Source organism: Canis aureus, chromosome 31 (assembly GCF_053574225.1).
Source record: "Canis aureus isolate CA01 chromosome 31, VMU_Caureus_v.1.0, whole genome shotgun sequence".
NCBI classification, from domain to species: Eukaryota; Metazoa; Chordata; class Mammalia; order Carnivora; family Canidae; genus Canis; species Canis aureus.
In genome coordinates this window covers 22,932,806-22,954,536 of record NC_135641.1, presented here as the reverse complement: position 1 = coordinate 22,954,536, position 21,731 = coordinate 22,932,806, and the positions used below count along the sequence as shown (strand labels likewise).

The following is a 21,731-nucleotide window of genomic DNA, read 5'->3' as shown; positions in this document are numbered from 1 at the left end:
TCATTTCTGTAAAAGTATGTACTTCTAGTCCTGGAGAAAAGCCTAGAAACTTACTCACCAAAACATTAGTGATCCTCTCAAAGTGATGAGCTTTTTTGGTTTTGTTTTTTAGTTTGTATCATACTTTACTCTTCTATAATAAATCTGTACCATCTTGTAAACAAAACTAAGGAAATCAAATAAAGAATTCATACGTGTACTAAAACTCTTTTCCTGTTTTCCTGTATGCCATCTAGCTTTCTAAGTTGTTCAACTCAAGAACCAAGAAGCGACTCTACAGAGTACACTTTTATATGTACTACTGGACTTTTAACTGGACAGAAAAGGATAGCCTTCATTATTCAAGAAAACAGCCATTATACAGACTCCAACAATTAACCCTCTCAACTCACCACGAGGCTCCAATGTACCTTCCGATGAATAGGAACCAGAATAAGTTCTTGTTCAAAGAGATTGACCCCTTTGGTCCATCTTTTCACTGCTTGGTAACCACCCGACTTTAATTTGGGATAGAAAAAGGTACTGAATGCATGAAGTGCTGGATACCCTTGTTTTTTGTTTCTTTCCACCAGAAGATTCATATAAAAATTAATGACCTGTAATACCAAGGGCGTAAACGTCAGAACATGGCAAGTACATTACCACAACTAAATTTCTACCTATCTGAATTAGGATGAAATAGAAGGTAAGGAGCTTCAGGAAAGGAAGGTACTAGAGATGGGGATGAAAGGACTGTTTATGGCAGGATATGGAAAATAAAGGATAATCAGGGCAAAATGCAAGGAATTAAGGAGTGAAACTGTACTTTTGAAGCATGTGAGCAAAAGAGCCAAGAGAAGAAACTCAAGGAAAAAGTCTGCAATAATGAAAAGGTGTATGTAACTATATCACATGAAAAAACATGCAGAAATATTAACTAGAGTTTTACTACTTATAAATTTTATCATGTATAAAAAATATTAACTGGAAAAAATATACTTGAACATTAATATTTTATTTTTGAGTGGTGACACTTTAGAATATTTTTCTTTTACTTTTCCTGTACCTCCAAATTTTCTATCATAAATATATGACATTCATAATGTAAAACAAAAATACTAGTTTTATATGAATGTGTTTATACATCATCCATCTGGGGAGGGGAGGAGAAAGGAAGACAAAGGGGAAAATGCAGGGACTTTGGGGAGTTAAGGAAAGGACCAGTGAGAACATGTGCAAGAACTCAGAGCTAGTTTTAGCTAAATATATAAAGATACGAGATGACGATTAGGCAAATTTTTACCATTATCACTCAAAGAAAAAGACATATTTTTACATATACATGTATGTATAGTGATCAGTCTATCTCCTTATTATTGAAAAAAATAAAATGGCTCTTATAAGAATTCGTCTAAAATAAAGTATCACTTGCTGCTTCCTTCTCATCAGCTACACCTAAGGTTCATAAAAATGTCACTGAAGAGGTGCCTGGCTGGCTGAGTCAGTAGAGTATGCGACTCTTGATCTTGGGGTTGTGAGCTCAAACACCATGTTGGGCGCAGAACTTACTTAAAAACAAATGAATAAATCTGTAAAAAAAAAAAAAATCACTGAAGACTCCTCATAAATGAAGTGGTGGATGAAACAAAGCACTGATGCAGAAAATTGAAACATGACTAATTAAAGACAGCAAAGAATCGCAACTGACCACTTTTATGGTTTGAGATATTTCTGTTTATGATGAAACTAAGAGCTGCTTTCCCAACCCCTTATAATTAGGTAGAGATCACTCTGGTTATAGACAGTAAATGGTTAAGCATAGTGATAGAATGGGAACAAAAAGAACTTACTTCATCATTGAGCCAGTGATAGTTCTTCAAGGTCTGGATATCACCTCGAGTGATTCGCAACTTGAAAGCACTACTTAGGATTTCATCTTGTGGGCCATGACCTAGGGCATTACTGATTTCCCTTTCCATGTCCTGAATTAGAAAGTCCAGAGGTTGTATTTTAAATAGAACCAGAATCAGATTTCAAGAGTCTGAGGCTAAAACAAACTTTTCATCTCTAAAATACAGAGCAGTCTAATGGTTATAAAAAAAAAAAAAAAAAAAAAAGTTCAACTACTGGCTTCTGGAAACAATAATTAGGTAATAATATTTACATTTAAAGTATAATTTCAACTATCCCATTACCATTTATTGAGCACTATGAGCCAAACATAGTACCAGATCCTTGAAGCACATCATTAATCCTTGCTTGTGCTAAAAGTATTATCACCATTTTACAGAAGAGGTGAACCTCAGAGAATTTAGGTTATATGCTCAAAGTCAGACAGTTATTAAAAGGAAGAGCCCAGCCTGGAACCCAGGAGTGTCTAACTTTCTAGCCTTTGCTCCTTTCACAATATTCTTAAAGTATTTCCACACTTTCCTTATTTACCTATTAAACTTTTATTTTAAAACATCAAAGTAATAGAATTAGGACCCCTAAGAGATGATACTATACAGTTTGGACATGAAGGGAATAAACAAACAGGGAGAAGCTGGAAAATGGAAGCAAGGTCTACCAAATGAGTGTTCACTGAATAGATGACTTCATGACTCTGAATAATTATGCAGATAAATGCATACCATATTTAAGCCACTGAGATTGAATCTATAAACTCAATAGAAATTAGTTTCATTCAAATATTTTAAATCTTGCTTCCTCCACTGCACACAACTGTGCCGTTTTATGACACTCCACTTGCATGTCCAATATATAGTAAGTGCTCACTGCACAGGACTACATAGGACCACCACCTACTAACAAAAATTGGAAAAGGAACCAACATACAGGCTCACCTTTAAAATGAGAATTTTTAACTACCTTCATTTCTTTGGCTTTTCAAATAAATTTTTACTATTTTCAAATGCAATTATCAATGAAAGGGACATTTTAGTAAACAATAATCACTTTTAAGAAATGCAATGAACTCATTCCTAATGCGAAACTCATAGTATGTAACCCAAAATATTTGAAGAAAATCTACAAAGAACCCATTATGTCCAAATATATGTGACAAATATGTCTACTCACATTTGCTGAACTAATGTTCTGATCCCTTAGGCTACCTTCACAGATCATTAGTGATCAATGTAGCCAGTGACTAGATAGCTCTTGGACCTGATATCTTTCATACACTCATCCCTAGGCTGGAGAAACTCCTCAAAACAAAACATGTGTTCAAGTCTTGATAACTGAGGTTATTTAAAGATATGTCTCTTATTCTGATCAACACAAGAAATAATACCTCTGTAAGTTCAAGAAGATCATCCATCCTTTTATCCCTCTCTTTGCCTGAGCAATGTTTTTCTTTTGTCTCAAGTATTGACATTTTCCTCCTGAGTAAGCCATTGCTCCCACTGCCCAGGCGGAGTCGGGCTGACACCTCTTCGGATAGGTCAGGTTCCAGCTGGTGTCCCCTCCTCTGATCAAAAAAGTTTCTATATTCTATTGGCATGTTTGATATTTACACATATAAACATATATCACACATGAAACATAAAACAGTGCCATTATCCTGAAAGGAGAGAATTAGCAATCTCCCAAATAAGTAAAGGAGCTTTCGCATATCTGTCTGTCCCTGAGAGAGGGAGCAAAAAAATGCTCAAGACCTAAGGCTCACAGGACACCTCAATTACAAACCGTGAAGAACACTTGTCACTTTCCCTATAGGCAGCAAGAAAAGTATTTTCAGTTCTCTTAAGCCTATGAAAAACATGATGGTTACAAGACTTTTTGAAACGTTTTTTAAAAAGCAAAACATATTAAAAAAAAAAAGCAAAACATATGACCCATAATCCCATCACTCAGAATAAAGCATTATCATCCTTACAATAAGTAAACTTGCTCTATTTCATTTTTAAAAATTATTTACTACAGAAAAATTTACAGACCGCTTAATTTTTGCAAAATTAATACCTATGTAAGCGCCATTTGGGATAGCAAATAGACCTCTGCCAGCATTCCAGAAACTCTGACAATATTCATCCTTATTGTGACCCTATGTAACCTTTAACACTGAATTTGAAGTAGGCCAACTTTTAAAACTAAGAAATGGAGTTAGAAAGAGAGCTTTAAACTAGAACTACAGTACCCTCAACATGCAGAGCCAGTACTCTTCACTCTAGCTAACTAAGTATCCGAGGCCTCGGAAACAGGCAGCTGCTGCCCCGACCCCAACCCAGGATCCCAGACAGCAAAGCCTTCAGGTTCAACACAGACAGAAGCACGAGTAGTCTTCAGCCAGGTTCCAAATATGCTCCTGTCCTCTCTCAGGCATACTTCCCCTCTTTTTTCAGCTAGTGTTCCACAGGTGATAACTCAATACAAAAGACTTCACTCCAAATGACTGGGAATGGGAATGTTCTGAGACTTAGACTAATCCTTACAAAGAGGTCTAATGGGAGAAAAACCTGATCAAACTAATACTTCACATAAGCAGTGCCCTAAACTTTGGTATTTCTATGTATCTTAAATGTGTCTAAAATTTCAAGTTGCCTTTAATTTAGAAATGTATTTCTTTTAGATATTGAGTGTTTAGTAAAAACATTTTGCTGCTATTATTTAAAATGTTGGTATCACTACGGAGATCCCTGGAACACTTTTTATTCCAGTACTTACACAGAAAAATGTAAAATCCAATAGAGCATGAGATTGCTAATATTTTCATATAAACTTGAGATCTTAACTAAAAAGAAGGTCCTGAACATATTTTTCCTAAAGACCATATGCTTTTTTAAAATTCTCCAAAGGAAGCCAGGCAATACAGATAAGTGTTGGGATAGAAGCATGTTGATCTTTCTCACAAAAAAAAAAAAAAAAAAAAAAACACTGGCCACCATACAGAGATAAAAATCCGGGAATTTAGAAGGAAGCCAAAAGTTGTGTATCTTCAAAGCCTGCTGCTTTTTCAAAGAAAACAATGAAATTAGAAATCAAAATAATATTTTTCATTTCTCTTACTTTTCATGAGCACCATTTTAACATAGTTCAGGTGAAAGAGTAAAACATATAAAATTTAACTAGTTTCCACTTACACCTTCATTTTCAAGTCTGATTCCAACTGTCCTCTCTGTATCAGAAATTTTCCCCTTTGAACAACACCTGAGGAAAAATATTGGGAAAGTATAGACTGGATAATTTTAACCTGTAAATGTGAGATTAGTTTTAGAAATAAGACAATAATTTGTAAACAAAAACTGCCTTGAGTTTATATAGTCCTCTAAACCAAGGGTCAGCAAAATTTTTCTGAAAAAGGATAGTAAATATTTTGGGCACTGCAAGTCTTATGTTTTTGTTTTTGTTTTAAGTAATCTCTGTCTAAGGTGGGGCTAAAACTCACAACTCTGAAGACCCAAAATCAAAGGTCACAGGTTCTACAGACTGAGCCAGTTAGGTGCCCCAAGTCTCACAGTTTTGTCACATCTTCTCAACTATCATAGTTTAAAAATAGCCAGATAGTATGTAAATGAATTAGCATGAATATGTTCCAATAAAACTTGACCTAAAAAAAATAGGCAGGTGGACCAGATATGGACAATGGGCCATAGCTTACCCCATACTCTGCTATTAAAGGAACTATCATCCAAAATCCTAAAGGCACACAGAATTGCCTTTACTGTTCTTATACTAGAGGTGCTAATTCCCAAAGATGCCCACCACAATTGCACTCTTATCCAAGTGCCACCTGCATCTCCCAAGCCCTAACACCCAGCAGAGAAGGGCACCTTCCGAGTTAGTGTGGGCATCTGACACAACAGCTACCCACGTACCCATATATGCTGACCAGCTGTTAGAGCTGAGGAGAATTCATAATTCTTTAGACATAGTTATTCATTAATATAACTTATAAAGAAAATAATATATCAAAAGAAAACTTAGAATGAACTGAACCATGTACCTCTTCTCACTTCTCACTGAGCATAGCGGTCCCCTTGTTTCAACAACTCTATCTGTGAAGATGATAAAGAAAAGACTTTATGTTTCCTTTATTAATCAATCATATAGCTAGAATTTCAACTTACATAGTTTCCAAAGTAACAAGACATTCACTTATCATTTAATGCCATTTAGTAAACAGCTAGTGGTGAAATATAAAGAAATTAACAAAATAAATATTAAGAAATGAAATTTTAGGCTCACAAAATATTGCTAAGTAGAAGCTAGGAATTGAACAGTTTTTTACTAAACTACTTGTACTGGATAAACCCAAGTCAAAGCCCTGGGGTCTGACAATGCTCTAAAGTTTGGTATACCATCTTTCACTAGGATGTCACTTCTCAATTTCATATGCACATGAACTAAGGCCAATATACGGAGACAGGGCTAAATCTGGGAACTCACATTGTTTTGGAACAAACTGAGTTGTTTTGACTCCGTGACTTTGCTCTTCCCCCCAGCCTTTGGTCTTTAATGTGTCCATCTGACTTCTTTGAGAGCTTAAGAACACAAAAAGTAAAGAAGGTCAGATACAAAAGGAAAGTCTACCATAAATATTCATCATCTCCATCTGACAAGCTTCTCGAAACAGGGGTTACTGATTACCCTATAACATCAAATTATGAGAGGATGCAACACAGCACCATCTGGGCCTGGAATACAAGGAGTGTAATCTTGATTCTAATACTTCAGCCAAATTACCTAACCTCCAGTTTCAACATTGCTAGAATGGGATGTTCTCAATCCTCAGCACCACCTCAACCAAAAAAGCTCAGTGTGATAAAACCCAAGTTAAAAGCTGAAAAATTTTAAATGACATAATGAAATGGATCCTAAAATAATACAATAAAAGCAGGAATGAAAACAGCAAAATAGTTTGAGGATTTTGCTAACATGACAAGAGCAAAAGCTCATGAAGCATAGTGCTGCTGCCAACAGTGACTAGTCAAAACAAAATACTAGCATTCTGCAGGAGTAAACTAAGAGGAAAAAAAAAAGCTCACAAAAAAAGTTAAAATTCCTAGACAAATAATCTTTTGCTATTTGTACATTCAACAAGCTAAGCAGTCTTGTTTTTCACTTTCACCTTCAACTTGCTGTTACATAATTTCCAGGATCCCCCCCACCTCTGCTGTGTATTCTCACACCACTTGTTAGAATTACCATGTGTGCCTCAATGCTGAGCTCACATATTTTCTGTCCTGTTTTTACAGGTGAATATAAAGCCAGACATCAATTTCTTCTGCCACTGTCATGTTTTGCCCAAAGCATTACAGTATTTAACAAGAAGTCCTATAAGGAAAACTTTCTATAACCTGGGGTGACTTTAATCTTGTCTCTAAAGTGGAAGACTTTCAATCTTGCAAAAATGCATTCAGAGATGCCACAGGGACTGTGTGTGTATCAGAGAGAGAGGCTAGGGTGGGAGGGAGGGAGAACTGGGTAGGAAAGGAGAAGGAGGGGGAAGAGACAGAAAAAGACAAGACACTAAGGGAAATGTAAATGTATGTGCTGGAGAGGTTGGAAAACATTCTGTTCTCCAAGAACCTGACTTCAACCTGTAATTCTACTTTTCTATATCAGAGTTTCAGGAGTTCCTGTGAACAAAACATTCTAAAGCTAACAGAAAAATCTATTTTGTAAAACCACTACACTCTATATATCTCATTACTAGATACAATGTTCAGACAAATTATAAGGCCAGTTCTCACAATGCAAATCTCTTTTCTCAACAGAGCCTTTCTCACCAATCCCCTCTCCAAAAATAAGGAAAAAGATGTGTGGCAAAGCATTTATTTTTGTTAGCTCATTTTTACCTGTGATAAGTTGGAGTTCCAGGAGAAACAGAGTTTCCATGACCACCTTCTTTAAGTCGCTCCAGTAACCTTCGGTATTTCTCTCTTTCCTCTTTTTGAACACCCTACATAAAAGAAAGGATGTCACTTAAGTATTAACACATTAAAACTATCATTAAATTATAACTAGAGACTACAAGGTCAAATGCAGCCCAGGATGTGTTTTATTTGCCAGCACTTTTAAATGTTCTTTTAATTACCAACTTTATAAATTTGAAAAGAAAAACCCTAAAATCTAGCCTCTTTCAAAAAACTGAATCAACACTCTGGAGCCATGTAGTCCTTAGATGGGCCATTGACTCCACTCTACTCCACTCCTTTTCATTATCTGCTAGACTCTGATAGTATCTGGGTTTTTGACAGCAGTTTTTGTCAATCACGAAACACTCAACAGAAATAATCCACCTGCATATTCAGAATATTCAGTTTCCAAAATGGATCTGGTCCCACCAAAATCACCAGTGACTTCCACAGCCAGATCCAGCAGATACTTCCTCAGCCCTTATGTTACTTGACCTCTCTCACCAACACCTCATGCTGCTGACCTCCTTGTGCCCTCCTAGACAACACACTCCTGATTTATCTTCTCAAGTTTCCACTGCTGATTATTTCTTCTGCCTGCCCCCAAATGCTGATGGCCTGCCCATTATCTCTTCTCTCATACTACATTCTCTCAGTGAGTACTCTCTCCAGCTCCCTTGATTTATCCAACACCAATATACAGAAGATTCAGAAATGTGTCTCCAACCCTGCCTTCTTCTCATAACTCCCATCACCTATATCCAAGAGTCTACGGGAGAGGTCTTCTTGGGTATTTCACTGGCACTTTAAACAATCTCCAAAACTGAAGTCATCATCTTCCCCCTAAACACATCGGGTATCTTAGTCAGTGACACGTATTTATCCAAAACTGAAATCTGAGACTCAGGCTCCTTTCTCTAACTTTATATTACCCTTAGCTAATGAATATGCACTTGCTAATATTACTTTCTAATATTTCTAGAATATATCCTGTGTATACCTTATATATTTGCTCAGTCCCATCTCTGATTTCTCATTGAAGAGGTACTGAAGTCTGCCTCAGTCCATTCCTCTCTTTGCTTGCCTCCACTGATTACAACTACTTAGGTACAAGCTACTCAATTTTTGAATTGCTGACAACTAGCACAACACCTGGACCTCAAATAAATAATTCTTTGACTAATTAAACTAAGTGGCTTAAAAAACCATCTAGCAAATCATGACAGGTGATGGTCCTGGGAATGCCAAGTACAGGAATAATTCTAAATTCTCCTAGAATAAGCAAAGATCTCAAGAGGGAAGTAAAAAGAAGACTGTTGATGAAGACATCATGCACAGTGCCTTGAAAAAGGAAAAAGTGGACATGTTCACTGTTTACTTCGCTCAGTCACAATTATGCCTTATAAAAGAAACAAGTTAGTAGAAGTCAAACACCCAAAAGGAATATAATCTCCTTATTTCCTAGCATGATTCCTTTTTTATCCTATAGAGAAAAAAAAAAATCTGAAACTTGACTAAATTATGTATGTATACAGTATCTCCAGAAGGGTATATACAAGTACCAGCAGTTACTTGCTAAATAACCATCAGACAAGGTCATGGGGCCAGGTACTGGAAGGGAGACTGGGAAATTTACAGTCACTGTACACCTTTCCATCCATTCTGAATTCTGTACCCCAGGACACACATTACTTACTCTCCTAAAAACCATAACATGTTTTTAGAAAGAGATCAGGCTAAAAGGGCTTACCTCCTCCACGGTACAGTGGGGACGCCTCAGACCCTTGCCACCCTCTTCAGAAATCATCTCTGTTACAACCTGTTCCTGAGGCTTCCAGGTTAAGGAACTCTCTGAAGTGCCTTTGCTATGACGACGGCCCCCTGGTCTTCTGTTGTACCCCTCTGAGTTCAAAGTAAAACTGAGAGAAAAAAAAGAAAAGAAAAAGTTACCAACAAACTCCTTAAATTACTGGAATCTAAGCTCCCAGACCATCCTGCGATTAAGCTGTCTGTGTTAAGCCTGTTCCTGTCAAATCAGACAATGACTATTCACAAAAGTTCAATCTATCTCTAGTTCAGAGGACACCCTGGCATTCTGCTATGGAATATCTGTCTACAGTCACCAGGATTGCCACACGAAAGTCTCTGCCTTCTTCCTTGACCCCAACTGTCCAACCACAACTGTGGATTTAGCTCTCTTGTGACACATACCCTCTCTGGTACTACACTTTTCCTTTAATCATGTCTGGACCACTGGATTAATTATTGGTGTCATTATTTGTTTAATGTCTACATCCCACACTAAACTTTAAATTCCATGAAAACAGAGATTACATCCTTTCACCATTGTATCCTAGTACAGGATCTAGGACACAAGGCATTCAGTGAATATCTACTGAATGCTAAATTAATGAATGCTAAAGAAATAGAAGCCATGAAGCCCCCACCTAGTCCTTATTGCTGCTGATAGAAACCGCTTTTCTTAAAGTTACCAATAATCTGTCAAACTGGTGTCATACCCCTATTTTTTTTTAATTTTTTTCAATTTATTTATTTATGATAGTCACAGAGAGAGAGAGAGAGGCAGAGACACAGGCAGAGGGAGAAGCAGGCTCCATGCACCGGGAGCCTGACGTGGGATTCGATCCCGGGTCTCCAGGATCGCGCCCTGGGCCAAAGGCAGGCGCCAAACCGCTGCGCCACCCATACCTGTCATACCCCTATTGATGTGATGTTTTAGAAAGGATAAACCACCGAGGTAGTATTTTTACGGAAAAAAAAAAAAAACCAACAGGATAATCTTGAACAAGAAACAAGTAAACATCAGACAAAATTAGGAAACATTCTACAAAAGAAATGCCTTCTACTCTAAAAATATTCATGCCATCAAAGACAAAGAAAGGCTAAGGAATTGTTCCAGATTAAAGGAGATCAAAAAGACATGAAAATTAAATATAATGCATGATCTTGCACTGAATCCTGGACCAGAAAAAAAAAATCTCTATAATGGAAAAATTTAAATGAAACAACATAATAGTATTGTATCAATGTTATATTTTCCTTTTCTTTTTTTATTTTTTAAAAGATTTTATTTATTTATTCATGAGAGACAGAGAGAGAGGCACAGACGTAGGCATAGGGAGAAGCAGGCTCCTTGAGGGGAGCCCGATGCAGGACTCAATCCCAGGCCCTGGGATCATGCCCTGAGCCAAAGGTAGACGCTCAACCACTGAGCCACCTAGGCATCCCCAATGTTAAATTTTCTGATTTTGTTTATCTGTGATTATGTAAGTGAATGTCCTCAGTCTTAAGAAATAAATACACTCATGCACTTATGATTAAAGGGGCACGAATCTAAGATTTACCCTCAAATGCTTCAGGAAAAAAATATTAGCTATATATGATAGCATGATGAAGCAAATATGGCAAAATGGTAATAACTGGTAAATATGGATCAGATATACTCATCTACAAAGTTTTAAAATACATGAAGACAAATACTGACATAACTAGATGGAAAAATAAAAAAAAAATCCACAATTGTAGTAGAAAACATCAACATTCTTCATTTATCAATCAGTAAACAAGTAGAAAATCACTAAGACCAGTAAAACATTATCAGCCAACTTGACCTATGTGACAATTTACAGAACATTCCACCTAACAACAACAGAATATGTATTCTTTTCAAGTGCACACTGAACATCACCCAGCAGACCATATTCTAGGACCTAAAACAGATGGTTAACACATTTTAAAGAACTGAAACTATACTACAAAATACATTCTCTGACCATAATGGAATTAAATGAGAAATAACAAAATGATACTTATTCATACTTTCTCTTTTAGCCCTACAGTCAGTTATTTATCCAACTGCAAAGGGGCTGCTTTCAGTTAATGTCTCATTCTTAAACATGAATGAAGAGCCAAAGATTACCAGATATTTGAACAAAGACTCTAATATGAAAAGATGTTTGCATCCCCATGTTCACCTAAGCATTATTTACAACAGCCAAGACATGGAAGCAAGCTAAGTGTTCATAGATAGATGAATGGATAAAAAAAAGACAAAGTAAACATTATTAAACCACAAAAAGGAAGGAAATCTTGCCACTTGCAACAACACAGAGGGACCCTAAGGGTATGATGTTAAGTGAAATAAATCAGAGAAAGACAAATATGATCTCACTTATATATGGAATCTTAACAAATAAACCCAAAGTCATAGGTGCAAACCTCCAGTTATTAAATAAATAAGTCATGGGATATAATGCACAGCATGGTGACTATAGCTAATAATATTATATTGTATATTTAAAAGTTACCAAGAGAGTAGACGTTAAAAGTTCTCATCACAAGAAAAAAAAAACATGTAACTATGGATGGTGATAGGCATAATTAACCAAACTGATTATAGTGATCATTATCACTAAATATCTAATCATTAGATAAATATCTAATGTAAATATCTAATCATTATATTGTAGACCTGAAATAAATGTTAGTTATAGCTCAATTTAAAAACAAAAACAAAAACAAAAAACGACTCTAATATGAAAGATAAAATCAAACCAAAGTGGGGGAAGGAATTTAGAGGAAATAAAGTAGGGAAAAGAAATTTTAAAATAATTAACAGCTTTAGATAGATAAGGAAAGATATTGCATCCATCTTTGCCTTTCTTTTTTTTTTTAAGTAATCTCTGTGCCCAACAGGGGGCTAGAACCCACAACCCCAACATCAAGAGGCACATTCTCCACCAACTGAGTCAGCAAGGCAGCCCTTTTTTTGCTTCTTTTAATAAGATTCTTAGAACAAGAAAAAAAAAAAACATAAGAGGAGGGAGTGAAAGGATTCTTCCTACTTAAAAACTACAACATCCCTCCTCAAAAAAAAAATCAGTATAAAATTTCTTTTTTAGGGAAAAGAACAACAAAAGAGAATATATATAGAAATTAGACCAATCAGATCAATATGGAGAAAAATTAGGTCTACTATCCAAGCAATAGAAATTCTAGTATGTGAGAATACAAAAAGGAGAAGAAAATTATTACAAAAATAAGAACATTTCACAAAAAATGATGTGCATTCAGTATATTATAAAAACTTATCATGGTTTCTGAACTTTCCACATATATATTATACTTCAAAAACAAAGTTTATAGAAAAATTAAGTTTAGGGGAGGTGAGTGGAAGGATGGGTAAAATAGGTGATGGGGATTAAAGAGCAGACTTATTATGATGAGCACGGAGTAATGTGTAGAATTGTTGAATCACTGGACTATATACCTGAAACTAACATAATACTGTATATTAATTATACTGGAATTAGAATTTAAAACTTAATAAAAAAAACCTAAAGTATAGGGGCACTTGGGTGGCTCAGTCGGTTAAATGTCCAACTCTTGGTTTTGGCTTGGGTGGTGATCTCAGGGTTGTGGGATAGAGCCTCACATCCAGCTCCACTCTTAGCATGGAGTCTGCTGGAGATTCTCTCTCTCTCATCCTCTCCTTTGCCCCTCCCCACTGCTTGTATGAGAATGCATAAATAAATAAATAATAAAATAATAAAATAAAATAAAATAAAATAAAATAAAATAAAATAATAAAATAAAATAAAATAAAATAAAATAAAATAAAATAAAATAAAATAAAATAAAATAAAATAAAATAAAATCCTTTAAAAAAATAAAACAGGGATGCCTGGGTGGCTCGATCCTGGAGTCCCGGGATGGAGTCCCATATCAGGCCCCTTGCATGCAGCCTGCTTCTCCTGTCTCTGTCTCTCTCTCTGCCTCTCTCTGTGTCTCTCATGAATAAGTAAATAAAATCTTAAAAAAAAATTAAAAATAAAACAAAGTTGTTTTTTTTTTAAGATTTATTTATTTATTATTTATGATAGACATAGAGAGAGAGAGGCAGAGACACAGGAGGGAGAAGCAGGCTCCATGCTGGGAGCCCAACGTGGGACTCGATCCCGGGACTGTAGGATCGCGCCCTGGGCCAAAGGCAGGCGCTAAACCACTGAGCCACCCAGGGATCTCCCTAAAACAAAGTTTAGAAGTGAGCAACAAATCATTTTAAAAGGTTTTCAGGGATCCCTGGGTGGTGCAGCGGTTTAACGCCTGCCTTTGGCCCAGGGCGCGATCCTGGAGACCCGGGATCGAATCCCACGTCGGGCTTCCGGTGCATGGAGCCTGCTTCTCCCTCTGCCTGTGTCTCTGCCTCTCTCTCTCTCTCTCTCTGTGTGACTATCATAAATAAATAAAAATTAAAAAAAAAAAAAGGTTTTCAAAATCTGATGCTATATGAGGCACCTGGATGGCTCAGTTGGTTAAGTGTCTGCTTTGGCTCAGGTCATGATCCCAAGGTCCTAGGATCGAGCCCCACATTGTACTCTCTGCTCAGCAGGCAGGGTGCTTCTCCCTCTCCTTCTGCCTGCCACTCCCCCTGCTTGTGTGCTCTCTTTCTGTCAAGTAAGTTAAAAAAAAAATCAGATACTATAAGCATATGCTATGGTATAGAGAAAGTAACACACACCTGAGTTCAAATTTTTCAATAGCTGTATGATATCTGGCAACTTACTAACCTCAGAGTACTTATTTAACAAGATTACATAATAGAACAAAAGAATGCCTAGCAAGAGCCAACACCTAATAAGTACTAAGTTTCCATTTACACTTACCCAAAGGAAGGCAGGACTCTTCGGGGCTGATCTCGGGTTACTGTCACTCTGATCTTTGGATAGTCACTTATTCCATTAGGGGATTTATTACCTATTTTAAAAATGCATTTGTAATTGTAAAAAAACAAAACAAAAACAAACCCAAACCTGTGAACAGTCTGCATTAGAAAATCTGTGAGTGGTCTATATTGTAGAACTAAATATCTTATTCTTTCACATGCTATTACTATACAACACAGAGATTCAACACTGTAAAAAGTTGAAGAAAAGCAATAGTGCTTTATCTGTATTTGATTTCAGGGAGACAGTAAAAATTCACAGGCAAGCTTTTCTAGTTTCACTTGCTGTAGCATCAAGAAGCATGAGGAACTCATGATTACAAACTCCATGTAATCAAATCAAATTGAGTGAGTTGTTCAAATCATTTCTTCTTCCCAAGAAAACAGGAGTTATTTTTAAATGAAAATCTGCTATATGTTACTACATTTCACTGGAAGCTTCCATCACTTATGAGACGGTCACTATACTTCAAAAAAGGGTAACCAAACTTTTATCAGCCACATTTACTGCTAGAGCTACTGCACAGGTATAGAGCTCCTGAGGACTCCAAAATGTAAAGAGATCTAAAACTGAAAGTTTTTCCATGAGTCTGTAGCAGCAAACTTAAACTGACCTGAATTCCTTTGTTTGCAAAACCTGATTTGAACCAATGTTCAATTCTAATGGGATTTTTAAAAATAATATTCAATAAACACGATATATATAAAATATGAAAAATTCTAAATTCCCCAGTACACCTTTAAGGATTTCAGATAAGAGACTGTAGACTTCTTTATGCAAGAAACGTGCCCCAGGAATACCTGTGCTTCTCTGACAAGGCTACATGAACACATAGAAATATAGTGCTGACAGCTTGGCACAAGACAAACGTACCATCCCTTCCATATGTCCATTTTAATAATAAATCATTTTTAACTATATATTCAAGCAATATGAATAGATTATAATATCTAATTTATATTAACTTTTAAAATAAAATGAAAAACTTCATAAAAGTATCATCCTGACTCCAGGTCCTTTGGAACTAGAGTCTCAGACTCAGGGGTGTGTGTTTACTCCCTTTTGCTCTTCTCTGCCACCAGAGATACTTTACTTAAAAAGCTTGAGAGGAAACTTACTACTGTAAAGTTTTTATCATTTCCTTAGTTTCTTCCATTTTTACTTCTGAACCCACAACTTTTCTAAAAGCTTTTATCCCTTTCTCTCAAACTTCATAAACCTGTGTGACAGAGATCACAGTCATTTTCTGGAGTCCAGATTCTTCCTCTTTTTCGCCATGATAGAATTTTAAGTTATGTATGGTTATGTACAATTATAATTCAGTTTTGGGCTCCAAGAATGACGTGGAGGCTCCCAATCCATAAAGCTATCAGAACTGAAAACCTAAAGTTGTTCCCCCATCAGATGATGTCCCTGAAAGACAGGGTTTATTTATTTTGTTATTTGTTTTGTATTTTGTTATAAAAGATTTTATTTATTATTTTGTCATTCTGTTATTCTTGATAACACATGCCTGACACAGAGTAAGCTCGCAGGAAATGTTTTTTTAATGAGTGAACCCTGAACTAAGTCACATTAAAGACAATGATAATACAAATAGAAAACACAAACAGTAAATTCAATGACAATTCTAAAGGAAAACTATTTAATTTTTAGAAGGTAGAGAGAATATGTCTGTGTTCTCAACACAACCCAAATGAGTGTTTTTCTTTCATATTCTCAAAACTCAGGAAACAGAGGCAGGAAGAGGTAGAGGAAAGCAGAAGGATCTCTGATCGCCTCACCCAGTTTCAGCATGTTGTTCCAGGGTCCAGAACCTGTCAGTTCACAAGACGATGAGTTCGAAAATACCTTAAAACCAAATAGAATCACCTCTGTAGTATCTCAATTTTAGAATTTAAATAAGTTTTTAATATTAAAAAAATCACTCTATTGGTGATGATTTCGCTAGCTCATGGAAGAGACATCATCAGTAGACCAAAAGTTAAATTGGTGAAGACTCACAAAATTATGTTTAAAATAACAATTTCAGGTTCTCTACAAATACTTAAGTAAGAACAGATGTATTACTAATTGAGCTCTTTATAAATATTTTTTAAATGTGTATTTTCTTAACCTTTAACTTCTTGGCCTTTATATCAAGGCTTATAAACATATCAAAGTCATTCTACTCAATTCCTAAAAAGAGAATATTTCTAAAATTTCACTTTAATGATTAAGTATGAAGATCAGTAGCCCCAATGGAACCCTATCCCCACTGACCTCTCCTGAAGGGGCCACATTCCGTGTTCCATTACAAGCAGAGGTTACCATGGGCTTTGTGGTCAGCTGGAATGGGAATCCAAATAAGCTGGCAGCATTGTAGAGACTGGTTTTGACTTGGTGAATGAAATAATCTAGACAATATAATATAGATTACATTTACATACGTATATAGAGTAATAAACTTCTAGCAAAAAAATTAGATTATATCTTAGAAAAGGCCTCTCTCAATCTTTATTAGAAGTATTATTTCCAATCACTGAGATAAGAAGGTATCCATAAAAGTAATTTTTCTCCTATCTTAATAACTAGAATTCCAATATTGTGATCTGGAGGGGTTTGGGGTTGTTTTGTTTTGTTTTACGTAGGCTCTTCACCCAACACGGGGCTTGAACTCACGACTCTAAGATCAAGAGTTACATGTGGGCCGCCTGGGTGGTTCAGTTGGTTAAGCATCTGACTTGTGATTTTGGCTCAGGTCATGATCTTGGGATTGTGAGACTGAGTCGGGAGTTGAGCTCTAAGCTGGTAGCGGCTCCTGCTTAAGATTCTCTCTCTCCCTTAGCCCCTCCTGCCCCATCACACTTTCTCCCCCTCTTAAAAAAAAAAAAGTCACGTGCTCTACAGACCAAGCCAACCAAGTGCCCCTGGCTTTTTTTTGTTTGTTTGTATTTTTGGGTTTTTTTAAGTAAGCTCTAGGCCCAACGTGAGGTCTGAACTCAGGACCCCACGTTTAAAAGTCACGTGCCCTACCAGCTGAGCTAGCCGGGCATCCCATGATTTTTGTGTTTCAATAAGATATCTCTTCTGGAATCCTATGAAAACATTAAACCCTCACTTCAGCAAATCACACACTGATTCATAGAGAAATGGCCTGAAATGACAACTTTTAAGCAATGAGTTCTTTGGAATATACAAAATAAATAAACCAGAGAGACAGCGGCATAACTTAACCTGTAGCATGTAGACACTACGTATGGCAGAATTTTACAGGAAGCACTAGAAGTTACTCACTGGTTTGTCCTTATTTCCTGGGCAGGTGACAATATATTCCTCAGTAACTACTTACTCAGTACCTATTATTTATTGGCTACTTGAGGTAGAATTAGTGAAGTATAAAACATGCAGCTCTTAAACCTCTATGATGAAATAAGGCTGTATCCCTCTACTGGAGAAGGTATGTTAGATCTGATGTAGCCCTCCCTGTCACCAAAAATAAGAATTACAGAATAAGTAAGTAGATAAATAAGGGGGAAGGGTAGATTTCAGTGCCTGCCACACTTCCTCCTTTTATGACACTACCCTTTCCTCATTTCCTACACTGCTGACTGGCTCTCCACAATTTCCTTTCTATTTCCCAAGTAAGGGTATTTCATAGCACTAGTTTGAGAGAAAGAGACCATCATTTTACCCACCTTCTGCATTAGAGAAAAAAAATCCTGAAATTAAAATGGTGGCTTTTAAAGAACAAGCACTCCAAAACATAGAAAATAGAAAGATAGGAGAATAACTTAAACAACAGACAGAATGTGACAGCTAAGTGAAGCAGAATGCAATTTGAAGTAATTTGTAACTAGAGAATAGGTAAAAGTATCAAAGTTTGCAAATTACTTGTTTCTCATTCTGAGACTTAGAGAATTCCAGGTTATCCCTCTAGTAATGTTGATGGATATCATTTATATTCTGCTGCACTTTCTTAAATGGAAGAGTAAGAGCATTAGAGATTGGTGCTTACCCCGCAGACTGTCATCCAGACCCCAGAGGGAATGGGGTATTCCTAATAACTAACATAGTTAAATAGTGGATGGTAAAAAAAAGTATTGTAATACTTATTTTCCTACAAACTTGTCAAAATCTGAGTAGTCCTTGAGATTATGCCAAAAATATCTCAACAACTCAAAAAAGGAGGAGGAAGAGGAAGAGGAGGGGGAGGAAGGCAGGCTGGCTTGCTTCATCTATAAAATGGGGATAAGACCATCTTCACTCACAACAGACTAAGTCAGATCTCTTAAAATCCCTTTCATCTCTAAGATCATGAGTCTGCGATTCTAAGATCTTCCTTTTCATTTTACCCTCCTTTTTTTCTCTCAAAAGAAACCAAGAGAGTTGTATTGTCCAACATAGTTGCCAGTGAATACATGTAGTCACCTAAGTTTATATTTAATTAAAATTAAATTCAGCTCCTCAATCACACTGGCCCCAATTCAAGTGCTCAATAGGCATTATCACAGAGAGATCCATCAGAAGCATTGATGTAGACCTTTACAAATTCTGCCGTAATATTACATCTGCTACCCACTGCTTCCCCCTTGGCTTAGATTCTTTCTAGAGTTTCCACTCAGAAAATTACAATACCTATTTCATGTAAATCATGGAGGGAGAAAAGGAAGGAAGTCCATGAAATAGATGATTACCATAATTATTTCAGGAACCTTCTATAATACCATTGTCAAAATTCTTTTTGTTTTCCTTGTTTTGATTGAAGTATAGTTCACAAACAATGCTACATTAGTTTCAGATGTTACCACTCTCAAAGGTCTTTACCACACTGTTATTTATTTACACTTTTGTTTAAAATTGACTCACATTTTTTGCTAAATAAATGTATTTGAGGGGTGCCTAGGTAGCTCAGTCAGTTAAGAGTCTGCCTTCAGCTAAGGTCATGATCCCAAAGTCCTGGGATTGAGCCCTGTATTAGGCTCCCTACTCAGCAGCCATTCCCCCTGCTTGTGCTCTCTGGCTCTCTCTGCCTGTCAAATAAATAAATAAAAATCTTTAAAAATAAATAAGTAAATAAATAAATGTATTTGAAAGGTAACTTTATATCACTACTATAAATATAAAAGAACATTATTTGCCTTATACAGAAATTAAACAACAATATTAAGTTCTAGCTGTAGCTGTTAAAAGGGAGAATCATATGTAAAACATACTAGCATTAAATCAAGAATTTCTGCTTGAAATAATCCAAAAATTAAAAACAAATAAAAGGATACAACTTTTTACCACATAACTCACATGCTATACTTAATGCTATGAAATGTTGTATCCCCTAAAATCATTTCCTGAACTGATATCTATCCTGTGCTTTGGGAAAATACTGTCCTAATGAATTTAGTATAAATCTGGCATTCAAAGTCCTCTAAATTTGATATAGCTCTAACTAACTTTTCCTTGGAGTTCTATTCACTGTTTCCTGAATTGCACAACTCTCCTATACTGTTCCCTCTACCTAGAATGCTTTTCCTTCCTATTGCTCTGTTGATATCCCACCCATCCTTTAAAATCCATCTCACACACTCTTTCATCAAATATTTACTGAGACTTTTAATCAGCTGAAAATTGGACAGTATTTTGTTACTATCTTTCTTATTTCAATCATCACATCCTTACTGACATTAGTAATTATTTATATGCTTGTCTTATACCCTCTATGATACAGGCATATACCTATACAATTGTAAGGTCCTTAAAAATAGAGACCCTATCTTATTCATTTTTCTTTTTCCTGTAGAATCTAACATATTGCTTAGCAGTAAGACATGCTCAATAAGTACTCCTTGGATTTAAATGAAATGAAATCTTAACAGACATGTCTACTCCGAAGGTAGATCGAAATTCACATTCATTCTTGAAACAAAGGAACTACTATTATAGCACTCCATTGTGCCTTTCTCCTTTAATCTAGTTTTGTTCTCTTCTATCAAGCTACATCTAGCCCTCTGGATACAGAGAAGTAAATGATTTGGGGCAACACATTAGACTCATTCCCTCAGCTATGTGAACTAGATGACTCAGTTTGAAGTAGCTTTATACAATGTTTTCTCCTCAAAAATAAAAAGCACCTTTTCCGTATAGGAAGATTGAAAAATTTTAAATACATATTCAACATACACCTTTATTTATCTGGAAAGATACTCAAGTCCCTGTTAACAGTGTTTACCTCTAGAAAAGATAACTGAGTAGAAAAGGACAGGAAAGAGACTTAACTGTTCACTGTACATACTTTTTACCTTTGGAATTTTGTTCCATACATACACTTTTCCCACTTAAAAAAAATCTGATTTTTAAAATTATCATATTCAATACCTAATCTTGGTCTCTTGGCTGGTATTTCATCAGTGTCCACTGTAGAAAACAAAGTGCTGAAAAGAGAAGAAGAAAAAAAATATATATATATATTTATATATACATACATACATTTCTATAAGTAAATCTAGTATGCATATAACACATCCTCTCTCTTCACTTTGTCAAAAAAAGAAATTCAAATCATGTTAGAAAACACTCCTCTATAGTAGGCCTCTACTATTTGAGGACTTAACGTTATTGTTTAAACTATTTGAAAGAGACCCAAAACTCCCTATTAAGTGATAATCTGTAATCTGGCTAAAGTACAAATTTGCAACTGGCCAGAAATCACCTGGGTAGTAAATGAACATAGGTAAGAGCCTAGGACTAGTATTTCCTTTTTCTCTCCAGAAGTGATTTTAAAATAACAATTTCCTTGGGGCAGCCCGGGTGGCTCAGCAGTTTACACCTGCCTTCGGCCCAGGGCGTGATCCTGGAGTCCCCGGATCGAGTCCCACATCGGGCTCCCTGCATGGAGCCTGCTTCTCCCTCTGCCTGTGTCTCTGCCTCTCTCTCTCTGTGTCTCTCATGAATAAATAAATAAAATCTTTAAAAAAAATTCCTTTTGAAAGATGACAACATAAGAAGCCTTAAAAGAGAATTCTAAGCCCAAAAAGGTCTTCTATTTAACTGCATTTCTATCATGGAAACTACATTACACTGGTAATAAAAAGCTGGGGAATTTGGGAAAGTTTCTGGACCTATTTAAAGATGATTATGATTGATCAGTTTCAAAAAAAAAAAAAAAGGA

At 36.0% G+C, this 21,731-nt stretch overlaps 1 protein-coding gene across 4 annotated transcripts in view; it reads right to left on the bottom strand.

Annotated features, from left to right (window-relative positions):
* SENP2 (SUMO specific peptidase 2) overlaps positions 1-21,731 on the bottom strand; it is a 31,786-nt gene that overhangs the window by 8,389 nt on the left and 1,666 nt on the right. For 2 of the 4 annotated variants that reach the window (XM_077879974.1, XM_077879975.1), the window contains exons 2-13: positions 20,939-20,994; positions 16,850-16,983; positions 16,372-16,438; positions 14,528-14,618; positions 9,592-9,760; positions 7,782-7,885; positions 6,370-6,464; positions 5,927-5,978; positions 5,064-5,130; positions 3,275-3,451; positions 1,830-1,961; positions 393-596 (exon numbers count right to left, since the gene is read on the bottom strand). In XM_077879974.1, the coding sequence (XP_077736100.1) occupies positions 393-596; positions 1,830-1,961; positions 3,275-3,451; positions 5,064-5,130; positions 5,927-5,978; positions 6,370-6,464; positions 7,782-7,885; positions 9,592-9,760; positions 14,528-14,618; positions 16,372-16,438; positions 16,850-16,983; positions 20,939-20,994 (1,348 nt within the window). Of the gene's footprint in view, positions 1-392; positions 597-1,829; positions 1,962-3,274; positions 3,452-5,063; positions 5,131-5,926; positions 5,979-6,369; positions 6,465-7,781; positions 7,886-9,591; positions 9,761-14,527; positions 14,619-16,371; positions 16,439-16,849; positions 16,984-20,938; positions 20,995-21,731 lie in introns of those variants that run through there. The other 2 variants (XM_077879976.1, XM_077879978.1) reach the window with 2 other exon arrangements.